This window comes from Cimex lectularius, unplaced genomic scaffold, assembly GCF_000648675.2.
Source record: "Cimex lectularius strain Harlan isolate CLEC.00 unplaced genomic scaffold, Clec_2.1 scaffold31, whole genome shotgun sequence".
Classification (NCBI taxonomy): Eukaryota; Metazoa; Arthropoda; class Insecta; order Hemiptera; family Cimicidae; genus Cimex; species Cimex lectularius.
Genome location: NW_019392645.1, coordinates 2,102,326 through 2,123,675, shown reverse-complemented (window position 1 = coordinate 2,123,675; position 21,350 = coordinate 2,102,326). Strand labels below are relative to the sequence as shown.

General features: G+C 36.8%; 1 protein-coding gene across 2 annotated transcripts in view; it reads right to left on the bottom strand.

Moving 5' to 3' along the window:
• LOC106670442 (cilia- and flagella-associated protein 57-like) overlaps nucleotides 1–21,350 on the bottom strand; it is a 55,388-nt gene that overhangs the window by 12,986 nt on the left and 21,052 nt on the right. Inside the window, exons 2-4 of one of the 2 annotated variants that reach the window (XM_014400777.2) lie at nucleotides 1,511–1,665; nucleotides 1,174–1,444; nucleotides 856–1,121 (exon numbers count right to left, since the gene is read on the bottom strand). In XM_014400777.2, the coding sequence (XP_014256263.1) occupies nucleotides 856–1,121; nucleotides 1,174–1,444; nucleotides 1,511–1,665 (692 nt within the window). Of the gene's footprint in view, nucleotides 1–855; nucleotides 1,122–1,173; nucleotides 1,445–1,510; nucleotides 1,929–21,350 lie in introns of those variants that run through there. The other variant, XM_024230439.1, reaches the window with a different exon arrangement.

Genomic DNA, 21,350 nt, shown 5'->3' with positions numbered 1-21,350 from the left:
TTGTATACAGCTGCAGTGCTCAGGGGAACTCCTCCAATTCCTGGTATCCATTATAAAAAAAAGCTTGTTACTTCACGTACTCTGCTTGGATTTTATATTAGGTAAGATAGATCGAATAATGTAAGAGTAAAAGAGATTTTATTTTATTTTAGATTAATAAAAGTGAGTGGCGATTTGATTTTGATAAGAGCGGGTTAAGTTAAGTTACGCTAGGATAGTTTAGCTTTTCATAAGAGGCAGCGGCAAAGATGAGACAAAGGCGAAACGGGTTTGACTGACATAAAAACCCGCGAGTGTAGACGACCCAATATATACGGTAATATTTGAATCATGCTTTATAATTGGGGTTAAGTTAGGTAAGGGACGGGTGAGATTAGTTTAGGATATGTTACGTTTAGATTTGGGGACGACGTTTCAGGTTATGATTGGATACCTGTTTAGGGTGAGGGATGGGTTAGGTTATAGTTATGGCTAGCTTACGTTTTCGTATTTAAATGTTTTTATAATGTGGGTGGATGAGGTTAAGACTTGTCGAAAATTCTTTTGATTTTTTCAGGTTGTTCGGTCTTATTTTCCTTTTCCAGGGTTAGGGACAGGCTATGTTAGGTTAGGTTGGATGGATCATATTAGGTTAGGTTAAAGTAAAGTTAGCTACGGTAAGGATTACAGCAGGATTAAGTTAGGTAGTTAAGGTTAGCGATGGGTTAGATTGGGTTATGATTGATTGGGTTATGATAGGTTATGTAAGGTCTTATTTTCGTTAGGTTAAGAGGGTTAGGGTAGCGGCGTGCTAGGTTAGATAAGGTTGGGTTGGGTTACGGCTAGGTTATTTTATTTGCTTGATATTTCACTCACTCTTCTTGGATTTTGAGATCGATTTCATTAATTCCCGCAGCCCTGTAAACACCTTTGAGATCACCGTATTCCATCGCCAGCAGCCTTCCGTCTTTCGTTCCAGCTATGGCGTAGATTGAAGAAATCCAACAGACTTTTGTTATTACGACACTCTCAGTTCTTCTGTATCCGTACTGCTGCCAATTATTTTCAACGCAATTCATCATACGGAAAACTTCATTTCCCACGAGGACAATTATGTTTTTGTCCGATGGGTGACAACAGATCTGAACATTTATCAAACGATTATCCCATAATGATACTCTTTGCGACTATTACCTGGTGGATGATGGTTTTGCTTTTCTTCGAAAGCGCCTTCGTGTCGTTGTCTACCACTCCTCTTTCCCAGTCGTAAAAAAGCAGAAGCCAGTCCGGCTCCCCGGCCATGGCGACGAGCGTCTTGTTGTCGCAGGTAAAACATATGTCTGCGAAATAATCTGACGTGCAGCCTTCGATTGGATTGTTGAGTACTTTGATCCGTCTCTTTGTCATCATGCAAAACACCGATATTGTCGGCCTGGCTGATTTTTCTGCCACAGCCAAATGCTTTCTGTAACATATATGTATAAATTCTTTGTTTTAAATATTTCAACGATATATGACGATTCCCACTTACCTATTGGGCGACATGCACATGATTGTGATGGTTTTCCCAGTTTCAGGAAGTCGTATGTAGCTCTGTTGGTTGGTGTTGATGTTATCGACGACGATGACTCGGCCGACAGGATGGATTATCTGTTCGTCGTCAAGAAAGTGTATGTTGCCACGAATCTGGTTAGACAAACCGAAAAACCGTTTAGGTTTCAGTTTATACTTGACTACATCTTTGGCTCGTTTTGGCTTCGACGCCTTTCCCTGGGTCGGCATTTCGATTTCCGCCAAGACGGCGAGACCGCCCGGTAAACAAGAGTTGCCAAGGGAACTACGATCGCAGGACGAACGACGTTGCTATGCCCTTCGAAAAAGGACGATAATGAGGTTCGACCTCCCGTCCTGTAATTAACGATCTTTCATTTTGCGTTTAGTCTATTGACCTCGTGATTTGTTTCCGCCGTTGCGAAATGTTTTAAAATTTGAGCAAACTTTCTAAATAATGAGTTCGCGTGTTTTCCCTTATATTTATAGGCTATCAAACGTGCAGTTTCCTTTTCTGCCTGCCGTCGAGTGGTTCGGAACTCGGTTTTGTTGGTTTACGTCCTCCTGATTATACCGCGTGAGGTTTGTAGGTCGTCTTCAGACGAAGTAATCGGGTCAGAAAATGCAAATAATTAAATTATAATAAAGCTGGTGAAAAGTTTAAAAAAACCTTAAACAAAAGAGAAGAGAGAAGAAAGAATAAAAGAGAGAGAGAGAAACGAGAGAGAGAAACGAGAGAGAGAGAGAGAGAGAGAGAGAGAGAGAGAGAGAGAGAGAGAGAGAGTGATAGAGAGAGAGAGGGCTTGACTTGCTCGGAAAAAATTATATAAACAACCAATAACACAAAGGGAACACGGATCAGCCAATGTTGTGGACCCTGAGAAGGCTGGCATGCCTTGCCCTTGTAGGGGCTTCACAAAAACGATGAGAAAAATAAACTATTCAGTTGTTATTTAATCTTATCAATATATGGCGACAGAATAGGGTTAGGTGTTGTTGTCTGTGTTTAATAACTCCTTCTCGCTTTTCTTCGTAAACAATCAACTTTCACTTTGTTCTAAACCCGTAAGACATGTAAGCATTACAGGTTTAGCCCACCGAAATATTGGATCTGAGCCAAACTGCCCAAAAATTATGCCCTCCCCCCAAAAAAAGTTTTATAAATGTTTACGTTTTAAATGATTGCCCTTAACATGTTCGGATTCGAACATGATTATCAGCAATATATTGTATGTTGTATAACTGACATAAATGATTTATTTATTTTGATCTCCAACATCTCGCACCGGTATGTTGATTTTTCCAAGGTTACATTTTTGAACTTTTATTCAAATGTGGTGTTTACGTTTTTCTACTCTTGCAATTTTTGACTTTATTTACTTTTATTCATTTAGTTATTATTAATGTGATAATTATTGTACTATTTTAAGAAACAATTAACATGGCATTTCGAAAGGTGGCAATATAGCACGTGGTCGTCGTCTTTCTGGAGATGATTTTGGTACTGTTATCCCAATGGTTTTTACATTTTTGGAATTTCGTAATTTGTTCATCTACTTACTTTTTTATCTATTATTAATTTAATTTAAAGTAAAATTAACGTGATATTTGGTAAAGTGGCAATATTTTGCTTAGGTGTCTACTTTCAGGAGGTTATATTTGTTAACTGTTAAACCAATGCTGTTTATATATTTCCAATTTCGCTATTCGCTTTATATTTGTTTTCAGTTTTCTTTAAGCACTATTAATTATTGTACTATATAAGTAAAATTAACATGTCATTTGGTACAGTGGCAGGCAACATTACACTAAGGTGTCAACCTTCTGAAGGTTATTTATAGTGCTATATTTTTTTTCAATTTGTGTCCCTGTTTTTTTATATTTCTGTAGTTATGATTAATTTGTAACTTATTGAACCTATTTAAAGTAAAGTTAATGTGATATTTGGTAAAGCGGCAACATTGCACATGGGTGTCTACTTTCCTGAGGTTACACTTTTGAACTGTTATCTCAATGGCATTTATATTGATATATTTTGTTTCGATTTGTGTTTCTGTTTACTTTTATTTATTTTTTTTTCAATTTGTTAATTTCTGTATTATTTAAAGTAAACAAGATACGCGGTCCTCGAGTGCATTTTTTAATTGTTATCCAAATTTTGTTAGTTTTTTATTTGTGTAATCTACACTTTTTAACCCAAATAGAAAAATAAATTTTGAAATTGGTCAGATAATAAATTTATGTATGTGAGTGGTTTTTGTCAACATTTAGGGAACTGAATCTTTTGCGTAGTGGACTCAGAAGATGAATGGCCAAAATTACAATTTCATTGATTTGCATACGAGATCAAATTTAGACTAAATGTATTCTTAGACCCCCCCCCCCCCCCAATGCGCCACTGTTTCAGTAATAACGCCAAATTGTAGAGAGGCGGTCTATAATTTGATAAACTTAGCGGGACGGCCTCGTTAGTGCTGGGATGAAAGAAGTCTCATTTTGCCCGGTCTGAATAAAAAGCTGGTGTCTTCTCGAGATGAGAGGGTGTCTGGCCTATGACGTCCATCCTCAACGCGCCTACCTTTCAGAAGATCCCTCTATATTATAAAAAAATTCTCTGTAATTTAACAAATAATTTGGAACTCGTCCTTTTATAAGAAATGTGTATAATTTTAATAAAACTCCTTTCTGTGACGACTCAGAAATATATTTTTTAAGCAGTGTAGAAAGATTCAATTTGCTTTTTTGTTGTCTCTTTCGTCTATAGATCTAGGTCGACAGCCTTTTTTGAATTCTGTCTGTGTTATTAACTGTAATCTCTTTCTTTTGTAGGTTTGTTCTTTATTACACGAGGGAGTCAAAGTGTAATTTCTATTTGGCTGTTTGTTTGCCTTGCACGTAAGCTACAGCACAATATCGAAGTTTAGTAGAGACGCTATATTATACTAAGGTGTTGAATTTATGGAGGTTATATTTTTGAACTGTTATCCAAATGGTGTTTGTACGTTGTTAATTTTGTGATTTGTTTGTCTATTCACTTTTTATCTATTATTAATTTGTTGATTATTCTATTATTTTAAGGAAAATTAACGTGCTATTTGCTAAAGTAGCAACATCGCATTAAAGTGTCGAATTTTTGGAGGTTATATTTTTGAACTGTTATCCAAATGGTGTTTTTACGTTGTTAATTTTGTGATTTGTTTGTCTATTCACTTTTTATCTATTATTAATTTGTTGATTATTCTATTATTTGAAGTAAAATTAACGTGGCATTTGCTAAAGTGGCAACTTCACACTAAAGTGTCGAATTTTTGGAGGTTATATTTTTGAACTGTTATCCAAATTGTGTTTGTATGTTTTTAATTTCGTGGTTTGTTTGCCTATTTCCTTTTCAACTATTATTAATTTGTTGATTATTGTATTATTTTAAGTAACATTAACGTGGCATTTGCTAAAGTGGAACATTACACTAAAATTAATAATCTCACTGGCACTCTCAACACGACACGCAAGAATGGCACAATTACACAGAAGACAAACACTTTGAGTGAGTAGAAATACTTTCATTGAATATAATATATTTTGCATTGTATAAATTCACTTTTCCACATCCTAAATGTATTTGTTAAATGTAAACAATGTTTGTAAATCCCAGGCCCGGAAGATGATCTCGATACAGATGGAAACATTGGCACGATAAAGAAAATGTTTTTCTGAAACCTACATCACACCAGACCGCATCTCACGATTTCTGAATAATTATCGATTAACAGTCACTAATCACCACACATTATTACACTAAAATGTCGAAATTCTGGAGGTTACATTTTTGAACTGTTATCCAAACGGTGTTTGTATGTTTTTAATTTCGTGGTTTGTTTGCCTATTTCCTTTTCAACTATTATTAATTTGTTGATTATTGTATTATTTTAAGTAAAATTAATGTGGCATTTGCTAAAGTGGCTATTAAGGTGTTGACTTTTTGGAGGTTATATTTTTGAAATGTTTTGCCAATGCTGTTAATATTTTTCTAATTCCGCTGTTGGCTTCTTATTTACTTTTACTTTCCTTTAGAGATTATTAATTCGTTAATTATTGTACTATTTAAAGGAAAATATACAGACAGTTGTAATTACAGTATAAAAGTGTACAATTTATTTGCTCGTGGGTAGTTTTTGATTTTTTAAATTTCACAATTTCTTTACCGGTTCCATCTACAAAATACAAAAAAAAAACATTTTAGTATGTTGAACGGTTTAGGAGAAAAATGTAAGGGTAGTTTTTGACACACAATTTAAATAAAGTATTTATCTCAACCAATACCTTACATAAAGATTAATTAATTGAAAGATGTTATTTGGTCAATCGGACCACGAAATCTTATGAATATAAATAAAAGAAGAAAGGGAAAAGCGTAAAAATGGCGCATGTTCATCAAAGCAAGATACACCAGAATTTGAACAACTTATAAAACACGGAATTTCATGAGACTTGGTTCACTCTTTGCAGAAAGGGTTGTAGTTAAGTAGCAAATATGATATAAAATGAGAAATACAGTTTCTGGTCGTAAAAACGCTCCCTATTCCCTTAATAAACCATTAAGTAGCGATTTTCTGAGCAAACTAGAATTTTTCCCTTTGCAGCCCAATTTTTCTTTATAAAAACTTGAAAATCGTTTGTTATTACAGTCGGAAGTCCATGCTATTGTTAGCAGATTGATTTTTGACACATCCTATACAGAAAAGACGAGAGGGAATAGCATAAGGGATGGCGCAAGTTCATCAAAGGAAGGTTCAAAAGACCATATGATTCTCAACTTAAAAAAAAATATTCGAACCACTTTTAAACTACATATTGGTAAAATTCATTCTATGCATAAATGATTGCGTAAAGTTTAATAAGAATGGTCGATATCCCCTTTATAAATCATTAAGAAGCGATTTTCTGATCAAGCTGGTTTTTTTTCTTTTGCAGCATAATTTTCCATCATTAAAACGTTACGAATCGATTCTCCTAGCAGTAGTGTCCATTCTATTGTTAGAAGGGTGATTTTTGACACATAATATATTAAAAGGTGAGAGGGAATAGCGTAAGGACGGCGCAAGTTCATCAAATCAAGATTTAAAAGATCACATGATTACCAACTTAAAAAAAATCGAACGACTTCTAAAGCTCGTAATCTCGAACCACAAGCTTCATTAAGAGCTCAAAAGGTTATCATTAATAAGTAAAATGTTATCAATAATTAGAAGCAGTTTTATGATCGATCTCGAACTTATCCCTTTGCCACCAAATTTTCTGTTGTATGACTATACAAATGGATTTCACATACAGTAAGAAGTTCACGTTATTCTTCGAACTTTTACATTTATTCTCCGGAGGGTAGCTTTTGACACATAATGTACATAAAAGACGAGAGGGAATAGCGTAAGGATGGTCCAGACCAGTTGATTCCCAACTTAACACAAAAATTGCTAATTTAAAGCTTAGAATTTCATGAGACAAGCTTCATTCTACACACAAAGGATTGTAGTTTCATAAAATAATGAAATAAAAGAAATAAAAAAATAAAAATGCAGGTTTTAGTCCGAAAAAACCGGTCGCTACTCTCTTAATAAATAATTAAGGAGCGATTTTCTGATCGAACTTGAATTATTTCTTTTGTAGCTCAATTTTTAGTTCGTAAAAACTGCATATATATCGATTGTTTAGGTAAAAGAGTAGTTTTTGACACCTAGTATACATAAAAGTCGAGAGGAAATAGCGTAAGGATGGCAGAGGTTCATCAAGGCAAGCTATACTAGACCAGTTGATTCTAATTTAGAAAAAATCAAGCTATTTTAAAGCTCAGTATTTCATGGGACAAGCTTCATTTCATACATAATGGGTTGTAGTTTAACAAAAAAATAAATTAAAACAAGACAAACAAATTAAAAATGGATGTGTTGGTCTGAAAAACGGTTGCTATAGCTAATGAACCATTAAGAAGCGATTTTCTGATCGAACTCAAATATTTTTTTATTTGTAGCCCAATTTTTAGTCAAAAAACTTTTATATGTAGATTCTTCATACTGTATGAAATCAATGGATTAGGGAAAAGGGTAGTTTTTGACACATAGTAAACATAAACGACGAGAGGGAGTAGCCTACGGATGGCACAAGTTCATCAAGGTTAGATACACCAGACCAGTTGAATCCCAACTCTCTCAAAAATATTTCAAGTTATTTCAAGGGACCAGCTTCGTTCTGTCTGCAAAAGATTTTTGTTAAAATAAACATAGAATATAATGAGAAATGCATTTTGGTCCTAAAAACGGTTGCTATCCTCTTTAACCCTAAATTTCTAGCGATTTTAGAAATGCAATCTAATTTACACTTTTTAAACACATGTTTGGACAGTTAACCTTATCTCTCTTGTTCTAAAGAAGTGAAACTTTCAAGTAAAGAAACAAGTCATGAAATTAGATGTTCTGTTGACGAATGGCTTCTGGAATGTTGTCGAATATCACAGTTTTATCAGGTGTGCCCGCCCGTCCGGTCTGTTCCCAGTAAACAAAGCCTGTGAAAGTGTGAACACCCGAATAGAAATTCCATGGAATGAAGGGACGACTCAGCTGAACCGGGATCAGAATGCACCATGCCACACCTTCTAGGAACGAGCCTCCCTTGTCGAGCTAAGGGATAAGCGCAGATGTCCTATCTGATGATCCAAGCCGAACATTCGCCGATTTCCCACGTTACGACGACGGGCGAACGTTTCTTGAATGACTCGGACAATAAACGCCCTCCTAGGCCTCATTCTTGGCAAGGCCGCCGAAGAAAACACCGGCTCGGCTGGAATTCGCAGACGTGACAAATTTGAAATGCGAACAGGCGAATTCTTTCCCCTTTTGCCTTCTTTGGTCGCCCTCTCTCGTCCGAACCGACGACCGCACGACTATCGTAATTAAAATAATAAAAAATAAAAATTATTACAAAATAAAAAATAAAATAAATGCAAAAACATTGATTTCACCTAAAGTGTATTTAAATCACTAGATGCAAAATTTCTGTCGTTTTACCAAAAATACTCGCGTTATACACTGACAGGCAAAAAATTTAAAAGTTTAATAATTGAGTCTTTGTCTAAAAAATCAAAAACAAGTACACTGCTAGAGAAAATGAAAAATTTAAAAAAAGGCGGACAGATAAAATTTAATTTAATTTTGTTTTAGATTTTTAATTAATATCTCTAAGACGCCTCGGCATACTTTCTACCAGTCTGGAAATATCTCTGTGCTGGAGGTTAGCCCATTCTTCACGAGGAGTCTTTTCAAGATCGTGGAGTGTATCAGGAATTGATGGATATGCTCTTCGTTCTTATCAGGTTATCCCATAAATGTTCGATGGGGTTAAAGTCTGGAGAACGAGTTGGCCAGGCTAAGACCCTGATGGTATGCCGTTGAAGGTACATTTGTACTACGCAACTGGCATGTTTTAGATAGGATTGTCGCTGATTTCAAAGAGGATAGGCAACGCATAATGGTCCAAAATTTCATCCACATAGCGAGTGGCCGTCAGACACGAACAACAACCAACTTTGTGTGACTCTCCATTGAAATTCCCGACTACACCATCACTGAGCTACGTTGAAAAGGCTCTGGGAAAAATTACAAGCTTCTTACATTGAGCCTTCTCCACCCTCTTACACGCCTATCTGGAGTTCGTAGGGAAAATATTCTTCACTCATCTGTAAAAAGTACAGCAGGCCAATGGCTGAGTTCTCTAGGAAATAGCCGAGCCGTTAAAGCCTGTGTGTTCGAAGACTCTGCACGAACGACAACCAACGGTGTGCGACTCTCCATTGAAATTCTTGACCAGTTAATTATTAATGTTTTGCCTGTCAGTGTATATATGTTCGTGCCAAATCTCGCGAATTATAATCGTTTAGTTTCTCTCCAAATCTCGGTAATGTGAATTCCTCACCTAGGTACTCGTATCCTAGCTCTGCTCCCACCCCAAAATCCTTGGTATAATCCTACATCCAGCTTACTGTTCACTTCCGAATCGCTTACATTCAGTCCACTAGTTAATTACTTCTTCTTAAAGTTACTCGCTATGTTCTCACGAATTACAAGTGTTTAGTTTTGCTCTATATGTCGCTAATGTAAAATCGTCACCTAGGTAATCCTATCCTAGCTCTGCTCCCACCCCACAATCCTTCTTAGTTTTCTTTAGTCCTGCGTCCAGCTGTTAACTGTTAGCTTCCAAATCGCTTCTATACAGCCCAATAGTTAATTAGCCTCCAACAGTTATTTTATTTCAGGATTTTTTTTCAGGAATTTTTATTTTTATGTATTGAGAATTATCGTGTCCAAAACAACGCGAGTGCAGCTTATGTTTTACCTTTGGCAGATATTACAGGTTTTATTTTAATTAAAAAAGAGGGCTTTTGGATGATGTTTTTTGGCATAAAAAAATGCGGATTATTAGCTTTTTATGCATGCTGGTAACATTGCTATAACTTCAGCCAGGATAAAATGCTGATTATTACTCTGCTTGGGGTTACGAGTAGGTATCTTGTTAATAAGCAATTTTATTTACTTACCGGTTATTTAAATGTACAAAAAGAAAGTGAATATTTCTTACAAATACTCAATTAATTATACACAATGTTTTTCGAAATGAAAATTTTGTGTCACAGCGGGATTCGAACCCACGACTTTCGGCTCAACACGCCGCTGCTCTACCACTTGAGCTACCGTGACTTCGATCGCCCATGCCACAAACTTCTCATTTCGACTACCCGATTTTATTCTAATTGTAATAAATTCTAAGTCGAAATGAGAAGTTTGTGGCATGGGCGATCGAAGTCACGGTAGCTCAAGTAGTAGAGCAGCGGCGTATTGAGCCGAAAGTCGTGGGTTCGAATCCCGCCTGTGACACAAATTTTTCATTTGGAAAAAAAATTGTGTATAATTAATTGAGTATTTATATATTTAATAGAAGCTGATAAAAAATTTAGTATTTCTTAAAAATTTCCATTAAAAACCAGGAAATTTGAATGCATTTTTACTCACAAGTTTACGATTTCTATAATTTTTTGTTTGTTTAGGTTGGTAACATTGCTTGATTGTTATCAACATATTAATGCTAGGTAGGGTAGGGTTACGGTTAGGTTACAGATGGTTAGGTTAGGAAGTTGTGCTTAGGTTAGGTTAGGAATGATTAGGTCATGTAGAGTTATGACGAGTTAAGATAGTTTATGTAGGATTAGAGTTAGCGTTAGGGACTGGTTAGGTTCAATTTTTTTCTGTGAATCGGAGAAAATATCCGATTCTCCCTAGGATTTTCAAATTATACTTAGAATAAAAGCATTTTAAATTTGGGAAGGAAAAGCTTTACATTTTATTCATTATATCGTTTTTTGTATGTCAAGGTGCACATGGGTATTAATCTTACGACCAATAATCTTTTTGTTCGCAAGGAAAAGTGTAGATTATCAAGGTGTTCAACTCTGTTGCCTTACCCTCATCCGAATTGAGATTAAGAGGTGCTTAAAACGCTCTGGGTAGCTTTGTATCCAAAGTATGGAAATGTCTCATGAGTAGCATTTGATGAAGAATTTAGGAAAAGCACGGTTTTTAATGAAATGGGAAGAAGGATAAGGATCTTAAACACTTTTTGCTTTTGTTACATTGCTTCATGGTGTCTGCAACTCGATGAACCCGCATTTTGAACTTTTTCGGTCATTTTGGTCTGACTACCTTCGCTATTTCGGCCGGTTGGTATTGAGACCGTCTTCAACAGTGGTTTTGTTCCTGGTTTTGATAATATCTATCAATTACGTTCGTTTATTGGACGAAATAACGCACAGCATCGAAACTAAAGATGATAAGCTTTTGAGTGACAAAACGACGATGTAAACACTGTCTGCTTCTTAATTGTGAGATGGCCTTTGAGGGGTCTGCTACTTGATGAACCTGCATTTTGGTCCTTTTCTGTCATTTTGGTCTGACTACATTCCCTGTTTCGACCTGTTGTTTCGGAAGCCATCTTCTGTAGTAGTTTTGTTCGTGGTTTTGATAATACCTGATAAATTACTTTGACTTGTTTGATGAAATAAGGCACAACCCCGAGACTGAGGACAACGAGAAGCCAAAACAACTTTGAAAGACGAATCGACAATATAAACACGTTCTGTTTTAATTGAGGGATGGTCTCATGGGAACGCAGGTTGGTCTGGTCCGCCCATCCTCGCTGTTTCGGTCTCAATGTAACAATTGAAAAATAAGTTATATACGTTCATAATTGCATGTTGGCTCTTATTAGTTGTGAGATTTAACATCAATCCCCCATACCTTAGCGGCTTAATGAAAAAACACCTAAATGAGATATTAGGAAAATATAAATTGGCTCTATCGAGAATAGAATGCACAAGAGTGACGTACGTTAAAGAAACTCCTGTGGAGTGTAATTAGCCGCCGTTTTCATCTAATTATCGGCGTTTAAATATAATCATCGAGAAGGAATCTAATACGTAAATAAATGGGTTTGGGTATAGGAAGAGAGCCGGAAACAAACCGACTTTTACAGTGTAGGAGATCGTGTGGGCAAAAATCAATTAATTCCCCTTGGATCTAAAGAGAAATTGAAATCGAGCCTTTGAAACGAACCGCGCGCGAGTCGAAGATTTGATATTCCGAAACTGGTTTCCAGTCGGACGCCATTCCAGTTTATTAATACACAGTGATCTCATAACCGGAGCTGCTTCGATTTCCAGCTGCGCTGCTCCCCACTTAAATCACTTTAACCCGTTTCGTTTCAATTCATTGATCCGAGATGTCGTCAGAAATTTATATCCCAGACGAAGTCGTTATTACTGTGAGACTAATTATTCGAACGGGCCCTCTTTGGAATCCGTTTTCCCTGGGGTGAAAAAATTCGCACGCGAAACGCAGAATCGGCGGATAAACTAGACCAGGTCTATAAATATAAAGCAACAGATCCTTCATCTCTCAGAACTTACCTTAAATTACCCAAAAAATTCTTATTTATTATTTTTTTCAAAAAATCCTCCACGAAACATAGACTTTCATAAGTTACAAAGCGTCAACATATTGGCGCCCCTCCCAGTTTTTCTCAAAAACTGCACAAATTAGGGGAAAAATAATCTTTTTTAAAACATAAGCTTTATTTCAAACACAGCGATAATAACAGATTTTCAGTTTCTTTACAAAAGTTTAAAAATGAACTTTTTGTCAGTTGATAACATTGCTACAACGTGAGAAAGGTAACTATGTTTGTTATGACACTGCTTGAGGTTAAGTGTAGATATCTTGTTATTAGGAATATTATTTATTTGTCGATTATTTAAATTTACAAAAATAAAGTTAATATTTCTTCAAATATTTCGATTAAAAAAGAGGGCTTTTGAATTATTATTTTTTTCACATGAATGCGATTTTTAACCTTTCAGGTAATTTGATAACATTGCTATAACCTCAGGCAGGTTAAAATGCTGGTTACTATAACATTTTTTCAAATATTTCAGTTAAAAAAAGAGGGATTTTGTATGATGTTTTTTACTAGTTAGTTTACAGTTATTTATGTAAATTAATAACACTGCTAACATCTCACCGAGGCTACTATGCTTGTTAGTATAGCACTACTTGAGGTTAAGTGTAAGTAGCTTGTTATTAGACAATGCTATTCAAATATTTTTTTTTTTTTAATTTACGAAAAGAAAATTAATATATTTTAAAATTCAATTAAAAGAAAGTACTTTTGAATTTTTTTCTAGTTAGTTTCTAGTTATTTATCTAAATTAATAACATTGCTAACAAATCATGGAGGCTACTATGCTAGATACTATAACACTACTTCAGGTGAAATGTAAGTAACTTGTTATTAGGTAATATTATTTACATATATGTTTAATTATTATTTAAATAATTGTACATCTAAGAACAAAATTTCTTGATATAGTTATTCTTTATATTAAGTTCGGTTGAATTTGGGTTAGAGATGGGTTAGGTTAGGTTGTGTTAGGATTAGGAACGAATGAGTTTAGGTTAGGTTGTGAACGAGTTTTTTTATGTATACAAGCTTACTACCATAAATCCATCTACTTTAAACTATCAATCTGTACAGAAATTAAACAAGGATTTTTTTAGCATAAGCTCGACTTTCAAACAGTGGAATTTTTACAGGTTTATAATTTGTTTTAAAAAGAAATTTGTTTTTTTACCAATGGAAACTCATTATTATTTGCAGACTCATTAAGAACATTCCTTATATTAGAAAACGTACGTTAGAAAACCAATATGTGTTTCTTCTAAATTTTAAACTAGTAGTAATGTTTTCTTCCTTCAACCTAACAATCCATAACCATCCCTAACCCTAACATGGCGTACCCGAGCCCTAACACAACATACCTAATCTAATACGTGCCTGGGGGGGGGGGGCGTCGGTGGCCTCAACGGTTTAGGCGTTGACACGGCGCTCATCACTGTAAGGTAAAGGTCCCTGGTTCGAATCCAGCGACCCTGCATTTGAACCCGACATACTTACAAATGGGCTTATTTTTAAAACACCGGCGCCCTGAGGGTTGATCTGACCTTAGCTGTTGCAAACCCTCGCTAAAAAGAAAAAAAAATCCGTGCCTATCCCTAACAAATACATTTACATATCTAACCTAACCCTTTCCTAACCCAACCTACCTTGTCCCTAAGCCAAATACAACCTACATAAATGTTATAATATAAAGAATTTTTTTTTTATATTTACAATTAGTGAAATAATAATTGAACATTTACGTAAATAATATTACCTAAAACAAGTTATCTACACTTAACCTCAAGCAGTGTTATAGTCACCAGCATAGTAGCCTGCCTGAGCGTTAGAACTGTTACTAACTTATACATACATCATTCAAATGTCCTCCTTGTTTTAAGATGAAAAATATATGGAGCAAAATTAACTTTTTTGTTAATTTAAAGAATCGATAAGCAAATAATATTGACTAATATCATGTTACCAACTTACATAAAAAGCTAAACCTCACATTATTGCAAGCAAATAAAACATCTTTCATTTGTGTTCTCTTTTAATTAATATTTGGAAGAAATATTCACTTTTTTTGTAAATTTAAATAATCGATAAGCAAAATGTAATATTATCTAATAGTTATTAGATCATATTTTATATCTACACATAACCTCAAGCAGTGTTATAGTAAACAGTATTGTAGCCTGCCTTAAGTTGTAGCAATGTTATTAACTTACATAAAAAGCTATAAAAATCGTATTCTTGTCAGTAAAAAAATATCAAAAATCTTCTATGTAATTGAGATATTTTAAGAAATTTTCAATTTCCAAGGTAAATATATACTCTTTGAATTAATGGTTTTATGTTATTTAATCTTTCGTTAGAGATCCACACGATTATTTTCCGATTAAGTGGGATCTCTAGATCTACCAATGGCATTTGTCATGTGATCTGGCAGTTGATCGGTTCTTTTGTACCTCGTCCACGTACGTCATTTCCCATTTGGGTTTATCGAGGAATCTATGACAGCCATGGCTAAAACGGCCAAGGTTCCGCCCATCGGGTAAAAAACGTGATGACAGCGATAAGCGATTGATCCGAAAAGGCGGAGGCACCTCGAATATCGTGAATGAGCGGATTCGCACGTGAATGAGATTGATTGAAGAATTTTTCGTCTTCTTCCCGAGTATCAGTCGAAATTGGAGCGAGGGGTGTGTTTGAATTGAAAGGAGGGGCGACCTTGTTTTATGAGCCAAGAGCCCAGAGACGCCATGCAGTCTGGAGGTTGCTCATGGTGAAAACCGGCGCCCCTACTTGACCTACCCGAAACGTTTTCACCATGAGCCATGCCCTTATTTCAACCGTTATAATTTGTTAGTTATCTAACTTGTCTTGGCAGCCTTAAATTTGTAATACTCGGGGAATGTAAATTGCTTTTGCCAAAAGTCTCCTTTCTAACCCGGTTCTCCTCGCGCCCGCGACCCCCGCACCTCGAGGCGAACTTGTGCATAATAGACGCCACTTCACACCTCAACCATCTCCACGAGCCGATATAACCCATTTAATAATAACTGCCAGTCGACGAATTTCAAGAAGGAACTAACCACAATCCAAATCTGAAGTTCGATTATAAACGGTTTATCCTCGCCATACTCAGATTAAGAAGTCTCCTGGGTGGCCTGTAGAAGCTGTTTGTCCTTTATTCATTTTCACTGGCCCAAAACTAAATTTTTTAAAATTAATACATGTATTTATTAAAAACTGGTCAAATGAAACCATCTTTTAATGTTACAACGACTAACTTAGAAATAATAAATACACTTCAGGGGCGTCGGCGGCCACAACGGTTTGGGCGTTGACACGGCGCTCATCACTGTAAGGTAAAGGTCGCGGGTTCGAATCCAGCGGCCCTGCATTTATGGGTTTATATGACCTCTGCTGTTGCGAACCTTCGAAAAAAAACAACCTTTTAGTCCACTCTTTCATCCACTCATTACTGTCACAGTTGTTGAGTTTCTACTGGAAGTCTCTGCAGAACTAATTCAAATGGTTTACTGCTTTTTAATAGTCTTAATATGTGCTGAGAGCAGAGCAGGCGGCTGGCCAGCGTTTTTTTTTTAATTTTGTTTAATAAAACAAATTTACGCTCATATGTGCACTATCTGGACTAACCGCGTTTAAAAAATATCTACACCAACCATGCAAAACTATTTACCAGCAAAGAGCGAGAGAGGAGGAAGACCACTTTTAAAGCGAAGGTCGTAAAGAAAATTCCAGACCCAAATTCTAAAAACTTGAATTACAGCGAGAGTTATGCATTCCGACCGAAGACTTCATAATGAACCTACGGAGGAAGAATTGACATTAAGAGTAAACCACGTCGGATATAAGAAAATATTAGCGATATAAAAATTTAACAACTCAATATTTATTGAAACATTTTATGTTAACCTATTACATCGTTAAAACCCCCAAATCTTTGTGAACAAGATAATTTTCGCGTCAGTGATTTTCCGTTGCGCAGGAGTGGAGTTATGATAGGTTATGTTAAGCTGTTCCGTCCTACCCATGGCCCATCGAATTAGCGGCAGCTTTGGGGACCATTTTTGCATCATGGATTTCGTGTTGCCAAAGAGTGCACATTGCTTGGGCTAGGGTAGAACCATGGTTATGAATAGGTTAGGTTAAGATGGGTTTAAGTTAGGGTTAGGAACAAGTAAGTTAGGTTAGTTTAGAGCTTGTATGGTTATTACATGTTTAGGTTATGCAGGGTGAGTGTTAGTGATAGGTTAGTTTAGGAATGGTTAAGTTAGATAAGATGGGTTTAGGAACGGATTAGGTTAAGCTAGGTCATGTAGAGTTATCACGGTATGGTAGTTAGGGTCGGGTTAGATTAGGTTAAAAATGGTTAGTTTAGGTAGAGTTATGACGGGTACCTTAACCCTAACCATGAAGCAATAGCCAGGAAACGCTACAGTCCATTAGAAAGGCGACACTTTTTCCTAGGAAAATAAGCAAAGAGGTACCCCGGAATGTGCACTATCTATAAGGTAGTTGAGTATTCCGAAATATTCCTATAAACCTAACCTAACTTGTCACTAACCCTAGCTCGATTAAGCTAAATATTCCTAAATAACCTAAGCCAACCCTTGAAATCGATGACGAACAAATGGCCACTTAAAACAAAACTGTGTATCCAACTTGGTAATGGTTTATAATTTGATTGGTAATTGATTATAAAGTGGGAGAAGGTCAATTGAATATGTAGATTGTATTTCATTTCTTATACATTCAACTAAAAGTCGTTAATTGACTCGGATTACTCGGACGGAAGCGATTTGTTCGCGTTTATCCTCGTATAAAACGACCCACGACAAGATTTTTATCAGGTAATGGTTTCGGTTATGCATTAGATCCACAAGGTGGAGAACTTGCAAGTTTGAAGGTGAGGTGGCCGGTGAAAGGAATGACTCAGCGTCCCCTGAACCTCTGAGTGGTGAAAGTTAATAACTTTACTATAATTAATTCCCCCCCTCCCGATGAAATCCGAATCGTTAAAAGAGACTCTTGCGAATAATTATTCCATTTTCAAAATTTAGAATTTTCAAACGTCTGGTAAATTGTCACTTATTCCAACAGGCGCTATATCAGTGATTGCAATATTTCATTCTAATTATGCATTATTACTTGATTGAACATTTTTAACCCGAGTTTATTTATTGTTTCATGTTGAAAATTTCTATCAAAGAAATCTAATTAAATATAATAATCAATAATGTTTATGTGGTCAAAAGACATTTTGATCGGCGTGAAGTAGTTGTCAATCAACTCCAGCTAGAAAGTTGATATGTTAACCTATTTATTTTTTTCTATCGGCTTTCGCAGAACGGATTATCCAAGGAATTCATCCGTAGGCCGAACTGATAGTTTATATAATCCCTTTGATTTATTTGGAACGGCTTTGCTGAACTGGAGAATGTTATTCGTGTACGGTCTGGTACAACGTTCGTTTTAATGGATTTAGATATAGCTTATCGAACCGGACTTATCACCGGGCGATGGACGACGAATTCTAACCTTTTACAAACTAAAAGATTGAACATAATTTATAAACGAAGTCTAAGTTGGTGTTGGTTAAGATTTTCTATGGTGGAGGGGAAAAACACAAAAGCAACAAAGTAGGGTAAATTGACCAAGGAAATGTCAGTCAGGACATCTATCGTCCCTGAACACACTTTTACGTCAACCAAATCGCCGAAAACGTAGATCCATCAGAGAGTGGGTGAACAAGAAGTTCTCGATTCAATGGTAATGTGTTCCAGGACACGCAAAAATAGTCCATAAAAAGACCAACACAGAGACTAACAGGACGACTACTAAACTTAATACTAGAATGATAGCAGGACTGCTGAATGGACCTTGGAAACTCAGAAGGCATATAGTTTCGGAGCGGATGAAACAGCCTGATCATGAATGAGAAACTGCAGAACATGTCCTTTGTTGAAAAGGGTTCGGGTCCTATCAGTGGTATTGCAGCTCCTTTTCTTGCAAGGGTGTCCGCTTTCTCGTTGCCTTCTACTCCCACATATCCTGAGACTCAGGAGAGGCTGACTTTGTTCTGCATACCTAATGTGTTTAGTTTGGCTTTGCAGTTCAGCACCATCTTTGAACTAATCATATGTGAGCTTAGTGCTTTGATGGCTGCTTGGCTATCTGACATGTTCTCTCGATTGCGTATACCTCCTTGGAGGGTAATGGTGTATTTTCTCATGGGTTCTGAGTATTTGGTTCCAGGACCGAATACTCCTGCCCCCGTACCTTCTTGTGTTCCATCTGTATACCAATAGATGGTGCCGTTCTTGAAGGAGGTGTTTTTTTCTCTTTCCCAATTTTTTTTTGGTACCTAGGTTTATTTGGAAGTTTTGGCTAAATTCAAACATCGTGTTCTTGTCGTCTCTTGGAGTCATGAGTATTGGATGGTCTTTCATTATGTTGTTGCTATCTCTCCATTTTAATTATATTCCTGTTGGAGGGTTCTCTTTAAAAATACTAATAATAGTTTTCTGTGCTGTCCTCTTTATCATCTGGAAGATCAATCCCAATTTCTTCTCCATACCAAATGTGACATGTTCTCATCGCTCCCGTTATATGCATGCAAGTGTCTGTATTTTTGTGAGTTCTATTCGTTTTGTTATTTGCTCAGCTTTATCGGCCCATTGAGTAAGGCTAGTTCCTCTCTGAGGTCGCCCGGTATCAGAGAGGCACCGTTCAAAACAGCCAATTAACCTCGGCTGCCAATGATTCACTCGGCACGGTTCGCATAACGCCTTTGATTGAGGCGGATGCTGTTTTCTGTCTAGTCCAAGACTCTGTGTGATAGGGGGCAGTGGATGCGGACAGGAGATAGGTCGGGTTTTGTTAGTAGGATTTTGTTTCCTGAGGAGTGGTTAGGGAATTTGAGAACCTTGCTTAAAGGGTAGGACACCAGGGCCCCTTTAGCCTATTCGCAACGTGCCAAGACGTGGATAATCAATGGCCGGTCACGAACGTTTTCCAGGGTTCACTCCTAGGAAGCGGGGTCGGTTTTTGAATCCCTTTCCTAATCCAAACCCTACGAATCCTTTACCTAACCTCTCCCTCATCTAACTTAACCCGTTCCTAACCCCCTTAAATTATTTAGTTATGCCTGCTACATTTAATCTCAAGTAGTGTTCTTCCTAAATTGGTAGTAATTTTACCAACTTACACATTTACTTTAAATAAAAATTCACAGTACTAGTTACTTAACACTAAAAAAAATCTTTAATGGGTACGGTTAGGGAAAGGTTAGGTAGGTTTAGGTTTTGATTATGTTAGTTTGTGTTATGGTTAGGAACGAGTTTTGGACATTATTATTTAGTTAGGCCGGCTTTCGTCATTTACAACATTTACTATACACAACATTTAGTTGTGTTGTAACCAGCATAGTTGCCTTCCTGAGGTTGTAGCAATGTAACCAACCTAAATACATAGTAATGAAATAATAAATAAAACTCAGATAAAATTCAATAAATAGTGTTGAAGACATGATATGTATGTTTATGAAACTATGAAAACCACGAAATCGATTGTTGTATTGGACATTCATCACAAAGGAATTGCACTCCCCGAAGTGCTGAACCTTGGGTCTATAAATAAGGGGGTTCACCGCTACTTTATACGGCTGGGTCGCTAGTCGCCTTTAAGCCACATGCCCAAGAAATCGTCGCTTCTCAACCTACGGGGTAAGAGTGCATAAGCTGTCTACAGCTGGGTCATATCAGCCCCAAACATATGTAAACTATATATAGTATCTAGCCTAATACCTATTAAATTCGATAAGTTTGTCGCACAACATCCATACATATAAATACATTGATGCGTTGCACTCATTGTGATTAGAAGGTAGAATACTCCATATTCCTCCATCGACCTACACGCAGTAGTAATAATCTAATCTAAATTAGGGATGATTGGGTACTTTTATAAATATTCCACCGTCAACCCAAACACATACTCTGCTAGAGGGGCGATGGTAACCCTATATTTCACCATCACCTCTCACTACCGACACTAATAAATATACGCATTCAAACAAAACAAATATCTAATCACAAAACACATAGAACATAACTATATACAATAAAAAAAAACCCCGACGTCCTCCAAAAAGCGGAACAGGGCACCCAGAAACTCGCTGCCATGGCCGAAGGCCATTCTTAAATTCGGCGGGTTGCCTACTACTGCTCTCAGCAAAGAGCCAATGCATGACAAGCTTCTATTATGTGAACCTTTCTATGCATAAGGCTCACATGCGTCGACCAAAAGCAGTTGCTCGTCTGTCAACCTATTTTCAATCCGGTATGGACGATTCCCTGTTTCCTCCTCAGGTTCTCGGGGGCATATACAGGTCGTGCTCAGACTACCCCACTCTCTGACGCTGACATTTTCCTTTTATTTTGTTCTTTACCGCTCGGTTAGCATTTGAGTCCAGTTACCCTCCAGGCTAACCTGTTCAGAGATCCAGATAATAGCCATTGTTTGTACGAGAGGCTCCAGTTCCGCGTAAGAGAGGGTCCACAGAGAACCCGTCCCGTGAAGCAGAAACAGCTTTCAGAAGGTCGGTACTTACGAGGAAGGCTGAGCCTTCCTTAGTCTACACCGCCCTGAAATCGTGCCAACTCGCATACAGCCAAGCCGTGTATACGCTGGAATGAGGGGGGCGACGACCACTCCCACACGGCATACGCCACACCATCGCAGGACCATCTTCTGTA